Source organism: Coffea arabica, chromosome 8c (genome assembly GCF_036785885.1).
Source record: "Coffea arabica cultivar ET-39 chromosome 8c, Coffea Arabica ET-39 HiFi, whole genome shotgun sequence".
In the NCBI taxonomy this organism is placed as follows: Eukaryota; Viridiplantae; Streptophyta; class Magnoliopsida; order Gentianales; family Rubiaceae; genus Coffea; species Coffea arabica.
This window is the reverse complement of record NC_092325.1, coordinates 34665324-34678653: the sequence shown is the minus strand read 5'-3', so window position 1 is coordinate 34678653 and position 13330 is coordinate 34665324. Positions and strand designations below refer to the sequence as shown.

At 39.6% G+C, this 13330-nt stretch overlaps 2 protein-coding genes and 1 non-coding gene across 3 annotated transcripts; all 3 read right to left on the bottom strand.

Moving 5' to 3' along the window:
* Nucleotides 1-1113: 1113 nt before the first annotated feature.
* On the bottom strand, nucleotides 1114-4124 carry LOC140013506 (uncharacterized). Its single transcript, XM_072062809.1, has 4 exons — nucleotides 3994-4124; nucleotides 2910-3681; nucleotides 1780-2502; nucleotides 1114-1731 (listed from the first exon to the last, which is right to left on the bottom strand). Exons 1-4 carry the CDS (start codon nucleotides 4122-4124, stop codon nucleotides 1114-1116), a joined length of 2244 nt encoding a protein of 747 aa, XP_071918910.1.
* A 570-nt stretch (nucleotides 4125-4694) lies between these two features.
* Nucleotides 4695-5945, bottom strand: LOC113705880 (uncharacterized). Its single transcript, XM_027227784.1, has one exon. The coding sequence runs from the start codon at nucleotides 5943-5945 to the stop codon at nucleotides 4695-4697; it is 1251 nt and encodes a 416-aa protein (XP_027083585.1).
* Nucleotides 5946-12764: 6819 nt separating this feature from the next.
* Nucleotides 12765-12871, bottom strand: LOC113707577 (small nucleolar RNA R71). Its single transcript, XR_003452299.1, has one exon. It is a non-coding gene; the product is annotated as a small nucleolar RNA R71 (small nucleolar RNA).
* Nucleotides 12872-13330: the final 459 nt, after the last annotated feature.

Here is a 13330-nt window from a genome sequence, read left to right as displayed (position 1 = left end):
AAATGGGATAATGAGACACCTTAATAATTCTAGCATTGAGCTGCTTCTCGATTTGCTCCTTAATTTTGAGGCTCATGTCTGGCTTAAACTTGCGAGGTTTTTGTTTCACTGGTGGAAAATTTGGATCAGTCGGTAATCGGTGGACCACTATATCTGTTGAAATTTCAGGCATATCATTATAGGACCAGGCAAACACATCTTGAAACATGATAAAAAAACTCGATCATTTCTTTTCTCTGTTTCTTATTCAAATGAACCTCAGTCTCAGTGCCAATATTAACAACTTCTGTTTCTTCTAAGTTCGGTTTGGATTTCTCCTCATATTGTTCAAGATCCTTTAATAAAGACTCAGATTCTTCCTCGTTATCGCTCCTGTCTTGAATTTCGGATTCCAAAATTTCAAAGTGGTGAGGGATATCGAGGTCACAATCATCAAATTCCAAAATAGTGATATCCAAAGGGTCAATGTGTTTTATTTTTGACCATTTGAAAAAGAATAAAATAGATAAAACAATATGTAAGCAAATCAATTTGAAAAATAAACACCATGCATTTCATTGAATTTGAAGGTAAAGGATCATAACATGCGACTTAACAAAAAATTCAACATAAGACTTTGATTGAAAAGCATTTGATTAAAAACTATTTACAAAACTGAAAGACAAAAGATAAACAATGCGAAAAAGTTCTTTCATGGCGACCAAAGGCAACTCTCCAGATTTACTGAAATTCCCTTCGAGAGGGAAGGAAATCACTGGTCCAATTCTTCATTGTTTCGGTAGACACCTCTGAAAATTCTGGGTCCTCCAATAGCTCCTTCTCAGAAGCAACCCCCACAAATAGCTCAGACAAACCAACCTCCACTTCCTCGATTGGGTCTACTTCAGCTCTAATCACCTCTGATGGGTAAGGAAAAGTACAATATAATGGTGGGATATTCATGACAAGTTGCCTTCCTTTCTTCTCCGCCTTTTTGCGATTCATCATTTCCATCTTATCCTTGATAGTAGGTTGAAACCCTAATCCGAAGGTGTCCTTCTTTCCTTGAAGCTCTATTGGTTCCAAAACTCCCTGTAGGTTGCGCCCGAGGCCCTTGCCCATCTCATATCCTCCTCAAATCATCTCTTTAGCCATCATAACACTTGGTTCAGGTAAATTCATTTCTACTGCCGCCTTGTCCTTGGATGCCTTACCCACCAAAACAATGTCAGCTACATGATGATGGGAAACCAGAGCTTTTCTATCGCCATCATCTTCCAATGCTGGATTAACGATCATAGTGCAATCTTCCTCAGCAAATATCGTAATCAATTGGCCATTCACCACAAATCTCAACATTTGATGGAGTGAAGAAGGTATAGCGCCTGAAGTATGAATCCAAGGCCGTCCGAGAAGAACATTATAAACACTCGAGAAGTCCATGACTTGGCACATAACTTGAAACCGGGTAGGTCCAATTTCCAGCACTAAATTCACTTCCCCCATTGATTCCCTTTTTGCGCCATCAAATCCTCTCACCACAATGGCAGACGGCCGAAGTTTAGCTTCTTGAAATCCCAACTTAATCAAAGTGTTCCAAGGACAGATATTAAGAGCAGATCCATTGTCTATCAAGACCCTTGGCAATAACTTCCCATTACAACGGACTGAGATATACAATGCTTTATTGTGTCCAATCCCATCCAAAATCAAATCTTCATCAGAAAAAGAAATTTGATTTGAAGCCAAAACCTATTCGACTACCTAAGTGAATTTATCCACAGGAATATTCTTAGGCACTTGAGCCTCAGTTAAGACCTTGAGTAAAGCTTTTCGATGAAGTTCCGAGGTTAGAAGCAAATTCAATATAGAAACTTGAGCGGGCATCTTGTCCAATTGTTCGACCACCTTATACTCACTTTTCTTCAGCATCTTAAGGAAATTGAAGGCCTCTTCATCAGTCACAGTTGGTTTTGTCGGAACAGCATTTTCTTTCGCTTTTGAGGGCTCATCAACTGCGGATTCCCCTATGATTCTTCCAGATCTAGTAATAGCGTCCACTTCCTTTCTGGGCACCTTCTCTCCTCCAACTAATAGCGTAGGCTCGCTATAATTCCATGGGACCTCTTGCAGATTAAGGATAGGAGGTTGCTCAGGCAATTCAAGTACCACCAGCTCTGAAGGCTCACATTCGAAAGGCACCATTTCCAGAATAAACGGACCGGTATTTTTCTTGGCTTTATAAGCTTCTTCCTCCAATATGAATGGTTCTTCAATGACCCTTACTGTCTCAGCTTCATCTATAATAAATTGTGTAGGTTCCTCAATCTCTTCATCCATAGTAATAACTCCCACGGTGTCCTTGTGTGTAGGAAGAGGATTTTTACTAACATTTGGACCTTGTTCCTCCATCCTCCTCAGAATTATGTCACCGGACTCAATCATGTCTTGAATTTTATGGTTAAGCGCCCAGCAATTGCCAGTTGAATGTCCAGGGGCTCCCGAATGATAAGCACAAAATGACTGAGGATCATAACCAATGGGAAATCCTTTGGAATAGGTCTTAGGGGGTACGGTGCCAATTTTCCCAGCAGCTTTCAATTGCTCATACAATTGGTCAACGGGTCGACCTAGATTGGTGAAGGTTCGGTATGGGGTTGGATTTTGGGTGTCACTGGTTTGTTGATAGTGGTAACTTGGGTTGGGGGTGGAATAGGTCTTGGGTTGAAAGGAGGGCGCGGTCTAATTTGAAAGTTTGGTGGGGAAATATGAAATGGTGTTGATGGTGTGTTTGGGTAATTTGGTCGAAGACGGGGGTGGTTGATAGTGGTATTGTAAACAGGGCGGGGGCGTGGTTGGTATAAGTAACGAGGTGAGTAGGCAGGATTTTGTTGATATCTAGGCCGGGAAGAAGAGCCCTGGTTCCAAACAAAAGAGGCTTTCTCGTCTTTCTTCTTAAATTGAGACTTCTTACTACTGCTACTTTGGCTTTGCAAAGCTTCCAACTGCGACTTTAAAGCTGAAACATTAACAATTTTCCCCGCTCTCATAAACTCGTCATATTCTTCCAATTTATTGACAATCTCTGCAAAGGAACACCCTGTCATTCGAAAAATCTCCTCAAAGTAAGGCGGGTCATGAGCTTTGATGAACGTGCGAACAATCTCGTTTTCAGTCATAGGAGGCTCCACCTTGGCAGCCAATTTCCTCCATCTCTTCGCATACGTCTTATGGTCTTCCGATGGTTTCCTCTTCGTCCCCTCCAATGTGGTTCTCGTCGGGGCGAGCTCGCAATTGTATTCATACTGCCTTACAAAAGCGGTTGACAAATCCAGCCAAGATCTCATATCCTCAGGTTTCAAATTGGAATACCAATCCAACGCATTGCCTTCTAGGCTCTCGGGAAATAAGCGTATCGGCAGATTCTCATCGTCTATTGGTCTCCCTAGCTTGTTTGCAAACATTCGAAGGTGAGTCTTGGGATTTTCCATTTCGTCATACTTGGTAAATTTGGGTGCTTTGAAACCCACCGGCAATTGCATATCCGGAAACAGGCACAGTTCGTTGTAGTCTAGACCTCCTTGCTTGCTCACACCTTGGCTTTTCCTTATAAACTCCTCAAACCGATCTAATCTCTTCAGTAAATTCTTGTCCACTGGTGCGGATGACTCCCCGGCTTCAACTTTCCTTGAGCAGCGGTATCTAAAGTGAATGGCTCAGCAGTGGAGTAATAATGAGGCCCCTATGGTTCGAATGGCATGCTCATAGTGATTGGCGGATAATTTTGGAGAATTTGGACATGTGGAGGGTTAGTTTGGATGTGAGGTGCATAAGTAGGTTGTGGGCCATGAGTGGGATAAGTAAAGGCTTCCTCAGGTGGGTTTATGACTTGTGAAATAACAGAGGTTTGAGTATAGGGTAAGAATATGGGTTGAGTTTCAGATTGGCCAGGGGGTAAAAGGCTCATGTTGTTTACCGCTAGCACCACTAGCTACCAATTGATCGATTACGCACCGTTGGGCCATCATTTCAATGCTTAGCTCATTAAATCGGTTGAGAATTTCGCTCAGCTGAGCTCCCAGATTCGCCAAATCAGTTGATGATGTCGTTGCGGGCCTATCAGATGGTTCTGGATGGATACTCATGTTTACACTTTCTCTTGAAGCTCGGCTACGTGATCGGGTGATAATGGGGCTTCTTCGGGTAGCTATATTTGCAATTTACTACCTGGAAACGTAGGAAAACCCCCATTAGATGCCCATCTCGATCGACTGTTGTTAAAAAGGAAGAAAAAGGAAAAGAAAAGGAAAAAGACAGGAGTTAGTAATGATTAGAATAACTCAGATGCATGTCCTATTGGGGGGGCCCTTTTTGTGCCAAGGGTAGGCCTAACATGATGCGATACCTTCGGGGTAAAATTCCAATTTCAAACCTGTAAGCGAATGAAAAAGCAAAAATTCTCATTAACATTGATAGAGTCAATCATTCTTTACAACCTCATTGATGGTTCGACTGACCATTCTTACAAAATCTTCATATCTGACTAGTCTAGTGTGTTGAGATTCCCTGGAACTCCCGATACTAAGTTTCCGAATCTCATTTTGGATTTTATCAAATGCACCCAATGCCTTTTCCAATTTCTCAGTTTTTCTTGCCTCTTTCTTCAATTGTGATCGGACATCTTCCAATGCTTGATCGGTCACCACGATCTGCAACTAATGATCCTCCAAATATTTCCTTAATTTCTCATTCTGCTCTTTAAGACTAACGGAGACCAACGGTACCCTTTCTCTTCCCTGTTTCACTATCGATTTGATCCAGTCGTTGTACTCCGGGACGATCTTAGGCTCTACTTTATTCACTTGATCCAAATGCAGGTTGTCCAAACTACACAGATTCCCCCAAGATTCCAGCACTATACTCCGGCACTCAGTAATTGTATTGAGTTCGATGCTTCCCACTCCTTGTATGGTCGGCACTCGCTGTGGATACCCAAACTGTCTCATAACTCGTTGTGGCACATACATAATTAATCCACTGGTGCTTGCTAACGGGATGAAGCCAAGCTGTGTAGTCTTGAAAGTTGGATCCCTTACTTTCGTCCAATCAAGAACCCATTGTATCTTATCCGAAGTTAAAGCATTGAATTCCTGAATAAACAAACTCGGAGACGCTATTCGATAGTATTTTCTAACCTTTTCTCGGTGCGACTCAACCCAATTTGCTGTTGGAAGGCATGATCCCAATGGATTTAGTTTTCTTTTTGACAGATGTTCCATTGCCCACATTTGAAGTACCAGGTTGGATGCGTAGAAAAACCCTCTCTTCTTTCGGCATTCGGTAACAGCGGCAAAGATGTCAGCAATGATAATGGTTACTAGGGTGGGAGGTTTTCCTTTAATTCCCAAAAACACACTCTGAATCATGTTAACCGTTGAGAAAATAACTTTTCCATGCTTTTGCGGAAACAGGAGTAGATTAATCAGGGTTATTCCAAAGGCTTGTACTCCTTTCTCCTCCCACTGCTCTCTACTAATGAAGAAATCTTCGTGGTGATGGTCATAAGCTTCCTTTTCCCCAAATCGCGTGTATAAGAACTCCAGCGGGCATGATCTCGCGTCCGAGTGTTGGTTCATGCAAAACTGTTTCAACCCTAAGAACCTACAAAATTGTTCTCTAGTACCATTCGTTGGGAATACCATAGGGTGACCTTTCCCAGGTACTTGCAAGAATCCTTCTATTTCTTCCAGGGTTGGTGTTAATTCGCACTCTCCAAAAGAAAAAACGGAGCCGTCCGGATCCCAGAACTCGAGCAAAGCTCGGATAATGGCTACATTCGGGGTTATGTTCAGGAGACTAGATAAATGTCCTATATACTGGAAGAGTCTATTCACTTTGTGTGCCATATTGTTCTTCCAATCTACCAGCTCACGAGGTATCTGATTTAGTATTCTACATGGAGCCATCTGGAAGAAAATTCACTTTTAGTACCTTACCTTGGGATTTTACCCCTTAGGTAATACAGAAATAGTAAACATGTAAGTCCCATTGGATTAAATATCCGAGACATGTGGTGGCTTATTCCTAACACGGGATTCCCTATGTGGCATTCCCTTTCTATGGTTTATGCGTGATGCCAGTTTATTAAAGTAGTAAAACATGCAATTTGAAATGAAACATGACCTAAGAAACCATTTATTTGCCAGGGTAGGCCTAAAATGATATGGCATAATTAATTTATGAACGAAATATACCAAAATTACTTAAACGTGCAATTGCCTATCTACAAGGGTAGGTCCTAAAAAAAAGATCATGCCAGACCTTTTATCTCTTAATGTTTGTGAATGCAAAAGGCAGGAAACCAGGAAAGTTAACTCAACACATAACACATTGTAGCAATCAAATAATAATAAAAATATAGAAAGCAAAAATAAGGTGAGAGGGTTGGAATCCCTCCCCTCGTGCATAGTGTCCCTAGTTCAGGATAATGTTGACTCTATCCTAGGCAATTCTAATATGGATGCATGAGGTTTGGCTTACTAATGCATCTAGACTCGATAAGGTTTCGACTCCCAAACCTTCAGACCTAAAGGCGAAGGGTCATCACTTCCAGAGCCTTCGATCGGTGGCTCGAGTGATCCCTTCGGTAGCGCTATGGGCGCAGAGCACACCATCCACCTACCCAAGGCAATCGATCCTAATCCTACAAGGAGGTGTGGGAAACGCCCACGAAAAAAGAAAAAAATAGGGTAAATAAGACTATGCATGCACGTATGAAGTGCTTCGTTTGGAGGGGAGGGATCGAGAACCAACGCGAGACTCTAGGGTAATATTACCCCCCCAAATGCAATGCAAAGCGCGCGATCACATAAATAAACCATTCATCCATCAAATTAATCGTACGCAAATGTGTGAGGGAGTGAGTTGATACGCGCGAAATGTAAAAATCCTAGAAAAGAAAAATGCAACCCCTAAACATCCAAATGCGATACATGAAAAGGTTAAAAGAAGAAAAGGTTTGACTAAATCAATATGCTCGGACTCTCTAAGTTCCCAGTGGAGTCGCCAGCTGTCACGCCCCATTTTTTTTGAAAATAAAAAAAAATAAAAGACGAGTTTAGAAAAATGACTTTTGATTCGATTTTTGGTTGAAAAATGAGTTTTTGATTTTTTTTAGAAAATAAAGAAAAATATGGGTCTAAATGGGACTTGAAAATATGACGATTTGACCCAAAATATAGTTTAAAAAGGGTTTTTGAATGAAAAATGGAGTCGCCACTTGGTATAGAGTTAAGGTGTACCAAATCACCTAAAAATAAATTTTTAAAAGAAAAAAGTAGAAAACTCTTTTTAAATGACTCAAAATCTACGAAAATCAGAGAAAAAGATTCGGGAGTCACATTTGAAGAAAGGGAAGGCAAGGAAGAATCTAAGGCACCCTTTCAACCTAGCCAAGGCTAGTTGCGCGATTTAGTCAAAGATTTTCTTCTTTTACCCTTAAGATTTGTCACATTTGGATGTACTATGTGAATGCATACCCTAGACCTAAGAGAGTGTCGGAGGGTCGAAATTTCTCTTCAAAACTCAATTGGTGCCAATCACATTAATTGTGATGCCCAATAAAGACTTTTCGAAGAAGTCACGAATAATGCAAGTCATGAGACTCGAAAGAAAAAAAAAGAAAAGAAAATAATAATATACAAATGTGCATGACTTAAAGGAATGCATCATAATGGGTGCGGGGGACTTACACTCGTGACTTTCAATGTTCCCTTTAATAGAGGGAATACGATCGTGCTAAGGCTAGAAAAGCCAAACTCGTCCATATCCCATATCAAAGGGGTTTTCCTAATCTAGCACACAAATGATCTAACCTAGTTTCTATTTCTTAAATGAAATGCAAGTCTAATGTTATGTTTTCATACAAAGGGTAAGTAATAAATATAAGGGAAAATATGGGGGCAGGGATATACATATAAGAAGGGATGTCATGCAAAAAATGATAAAAGACCCTAAAAAGTGAAAATATGCGTGAGATGAAGTGATTTTATCACACAATCATGATCTAACGTGCGAGGGGCTCCTAAGGGTCTAGCGTTGGATTAGCCCATGTCTACAATTTCCCACTAGCATTGGACTAGTGAAAAAAGTCGAAACAAAGGGCCACAACTAGCATTGGACTAGTGTGGATTCGAGAAATTGACCACAACTAGCATTGGACTAGTGTGGTGACGTCACACATCGGTTACAATCAAATAAATCATGTAAGACCTAATAAAAGCATGTAAACACATAAATCACATATAGCACATAACACATAAGCATGATATCTAGATGCAAGACCCTAAGAAAGCGGTAACACATAGCACATAGACATGCAAAACACACATAAGGCAAATAAAGCAGATAAAGCCCTAACTATTACATTCGGGGGAAGCCTGCTATAATCTAAGAGGGGAAACGGAATAAAATAAATAAAATAATAACCTAGCTATTACAACTTTGGCATTCAAGTGCCTTTCAAATAATCGAAATTGAAAATAACTATACAAAATTAAAACAAATAAAATGGATAATAAACAAATAAATAAAATGAAAACATTCAAAAAGCATGCAATTAAGCACATAAATCACATAGATACATAGGGTCAAATAAAGTGAAAATAAGGGATAGAGTGTACCTCCCTTGCAATGGTAATCAAATGAAGGAAAAATAGCTTCAAAACAATAAAAGGGTCAAGGCACCAATTAAATAGCAAAGTATAAACAAAATCACCAAATCCCTCCCAATCGCAACTTAAATGAAATCAAATAATGCATAATTTCCAAGAAAAGTAAATTATTGATCAAATTTCTAAAATAGAAAAACTACTAAAGACCCAATTGCAAACATTAACCAATCACTCAAGCCCAATTAACACATTTTGGGAAATTCACGGGTCCAAGAGCAAAGAAGGGGTCAAGTAATGGTTCAAATTGCAATATTTTAGAACCTAATTGCAAGAAATCAGAACCTAATTGGGCCCTCATAGAAAGAGGAGAAACATGTGAGGATGATTTGCAATTTTTAGAAGTTATTTTTGCATGCAAATTCCATGCAATAACTACGAAACAAGCAAATAAGCTTCTGCAATCAAAACCTTTAGCAGCTAACAGAACCTCCTTCCATAAATGCCATAGCAGACTTCAAGCAAAACCCAATTAACACTAACTCTCAACACCCCTTGACCAATAACATAAACAACAAACCATGCTAATCAAATGAATAACCAAATGGGAAGCACATGTTGCGGCAGAAAAAGAAACCAGCTTTCTAAGTTTTTTGATATAGCATCCCTCTAGCATATAATCTCAAGCAGACATCAAAGCCTCGGCCTTAAACAATAAAGCATCAAACTCATCCAAACAAGGAAATCCAAACATGAAGCAACCATTGAGAACCCAAGCAATATAAGACATGAAGGACACACGGAAAATGCAGTTGGCTTCTGATGAAACTAGTGGTGGTATCATCAGGACTCAAAGAAAATTTTTAGGTGTCTCACTCAAACCATCAAACACCAGACCCTTCCCAAGTTTTCGAGTAAACGAAAACCATAAAACCCAAGTTTTTTAAAACCACGAATATCACCAAAGGAGGAACCAACGGATAACATCAGTTTCAGCTTCATGGGGAGAGAAAAATGTAAAAGCTAGTGGCTTTTTGGCTCACAAGTCGCCAACAAGACATGAACACTTAGATCATGAACATGATAAAACACAAGAGGAAGAACAATAAACTTCAAAATCTGCTACAACTTTTATCAGCAACTCAGGAGTTCGTTTTCCAACAATTATCCGGACTTAATTCAAGTGTTTTTGGACCCAAACACACAACTTTGATCAAACTTTTGAACCAAAAATCATAACTTTAAACTAAGCAACAAAACACATAGCTACCACAATCCAAACAAACAAAAACTTCAAAGGAAATTATGTAAGACTTCCATACAAAATGGTTCGAAGACTTTCCTATTCACAATAATGCTTTCTGCAATTCTGGTGCAGCCAAGATACACGAAGATGAAACTTGGTTTGGACATGCATGTGGTGTATTAGATGAACAACAAATCCCAGATTTCAATCAAATTATAAGTTTCAGCAAGAACCAGAACAAGACTCCAACATCCGAACAGGCCAAGACAGATTCAAAAAAGGAAATGACACAGGTCACCTTTCTTCACAACCTACCCAGCGTTTCAAACGTACAGGCCATGTAAAAGTCTTTTATTTTCAAAGCTGGGGTCTTGCTACTAAACTATAGCCTAGGAATGAAATATAATCAACACCAAACAAATTTCAGACCCCATCATATACAATAACAGCAAAAAGGCAACATCTTTGAGCCATGAAAAATCAACCACAGATGATACCCGTTTCATTCTTTATGACAGAAAGGAAACACGAAAACTAACAAATTTAGGTTCACAATTTCCAATCACACACATACATGCTTGGAAAGCTTAAATAATCTGCGCCTGAAGAAAACTTGGGGTTTAAAAGAGAGGATAGCTTACAGTGGTCTCTCTTTCGTTGGAGACTCACGACTGATGATAGCAGAATGCAGTGGTAGCAGCTTTTTGCTTCGGTCAGCAATTCCAGTAGCACTTCCTTGCTTGGCCTTCTCGTTTCTCCCTTCTCCTCTTCTAGCTCTCGATCTATCTCCAACTCCTAACGCTCTCCAGTTCTTCTTCTTCTTTTTCTTTTCAGTTTTTCCTGACCCGAAAGCTCTTTTCTTTTTTTTTTCTCTACTCTCCTTCGCTGTCACACACACTCTCTGGTTTCTATCTCCTACTCTATCTCTCAACCCCCAGCCGTCACTCCCATTCTCTCTCCCTCGATTGTTCTCTCTACCAACCCTCTGAAACCCATGCAAATTTTCCCTAGACCCTTGCTGATTTTCCTTGCTCCATGTTTTTTCTTTTGCTTTCGGTCTTTCTTCTACCCTTGCTTGGTTCCGTCTCCCTCTCGGTTCTCTCTATCTCACACTATCTCTTTTCCAGCCGCCCCCCAGTCCCTCTAAAAACCTCCTTCTTCTCTTAAACCCTTTCTCATCCTTTTATACGGTACCCCAGAAACTAAACCCTTTCAACAATGGTTTAGATGAAACCACTGGCATTTTGGGGAGCCATCTGATGGCTCTTGTTCCTCATGAAATTGAGGCTCAAGATCAAGGCCAGATGGCCTGTACCAACACCATCTAACGGAGCTAAAAATGGAAGGAAAAAAACGCCGAGACTCCTCGTCACTTCGCTGCTTCGTATGAAGCTAAATGAAATGCAGCGCGCGTGCGCATTGTTTACCAGATTTTTTTTTTGTGAACAATTTTCTTTTTCCGACAAATTCTAAAAAAATTAAGAGACTAATGGGCAATCATTTAATAATCAACGTTTGATCTATAAAAATAAGAATAATAAATAAAGTGAAATAATAAAATAAAATAAAATAAAATAAAAATATATAAAATAAAATAAATGTTTAAAAACAAAACCATTAGGTTAATAAGTAAAACTAGATAAAAATCAATAAAATAAATGATAAATAAAGCTAAATAAAATTTGGTGTTTACACTTAGTCACCGACACAGTAAGGAGGGGTTGAATGTCATCGCTTGTTTGACAGTTATAACCTATTTATCAGTAAATAATTGAAATTGCCTTTGTATCGATGATCAATTAAGTGAACCATTGTTGAAGTTATTTCTTAGCTAGATTTTTAGTTATTATTATTCTGATTTTAGTAATTTGTCATTTAATTTTTAGTCGGCTATATATTTTTATTCGAACCATTTACTTATTGCCATTGCTATAAAAAAATCCCCCATTGTTACTTTAAACATAAAAAAGAGACAAATATGCTTAATTCCTGAGGATATGACCCTACTTGTCCTGTTTACAAATTAATAATTATTTGTGAAAAATTCATCCCATTCGGATATATCGGATCAAGCAACCTCTTCGGGAACTGGATTAATCAAATAACTCATTACATACCTAGAGTCCCTGCTCTAATACTTGGAATCGGATTTTGGTTATTTTAATTGGTAAATAGGTTTATTTTTATTATTGCATAGGCATCGATAACCTGTCAATTTTTTATGCCATTGTCGGGGAATGGCGCCAGTTATTTATTTTTTTTAAGTTCGATTTTGCTCTAATTTTCTAGTACTTTTCGAGTGCATGCCTCGTTATTCTCGTACAGGTGAATTAATTTTCGACCCCGAGGTAGAGAAGACCGCTCGTAGGACAAGGAAAGAGACCAGACAACTTAGAGAAGAGCACTCCAATGCTGCATCTCAGAGACCTGAGTCAGAAGTTGAACCAACAAATTCACTTAGTGATACATCGAGCGATTCGAATCGGGAGAAAGTCATTATGGCTAATGCCCGAACACTAAACGAGTTGGCTGCTCCTGATTTAAATCAGCAGCCTTTATGCATTACTTTGCCAAGTTTAAATGATAATACTCCATTTGAGTTAAAATCTGGTCTAATTCATCTCTTGCCATATTTTCATGGTTTACAAAGTGAGAAACCTCATAAGCATTTGCAGGAGTTTGACGTCGTGTGCAACAGTATGAAACCTCCGGGAATCACAGAAGAGCAGATTAAAATGAGGGCATTCCCCTTCTCATTAAAGGATTCCGCGAAAGACTGGCTGTATTACCTTCCACCAGGTAGCATCATCACGTGGGACCAGCTGAAGAAAAAATTTTTAGATAAATATTTTCCTGCGTCTCGAGCTGCAAATCTAAGGAAGGAGATATGCGGCATTAAACAGCATCCAGGGGAATCGCTCTTTGATTACTGGGAGCGATTCAAGAAATTGTGCATCAAGTGCCCTTAACACCAAATAAGTGAGCAATTGCTCATATAATATTTTTACGAGGGGCTACTCTTCAGAGACAGGAGTACAATTGTTGCCGCAAGTGGAGGGGCATTGGTGAACAAGACTCCTCAAGAAGCGTGGGAGCTAATTGAAGGTATGGCCGAGAATTCGCAGCAGTTTGGTACGAGAAAGGATGTCCCAACACGCAAGGTGAATGAGATAGAGACATCTTCTATCCAACAGCAGTTGACTGAGTTATCATCTTTTGTTAGGCAACTGGCTGTAAAAAATGCATCACAGGCCAAAGTGTGTGGAATTAGCACTACTATGGGTCATTCTACAGAGATATGTCCGTTGATTCAAGAAGAAAGTGCTCAGCAAGTGAACATGGCTGGTCACGCGCCCGCGTCAAGATAGCCATAAGACCAATACTCGAGTCTGTACAATCCGAGTTGGAGAGATCATTCTAACTTCAGTTATGGAGG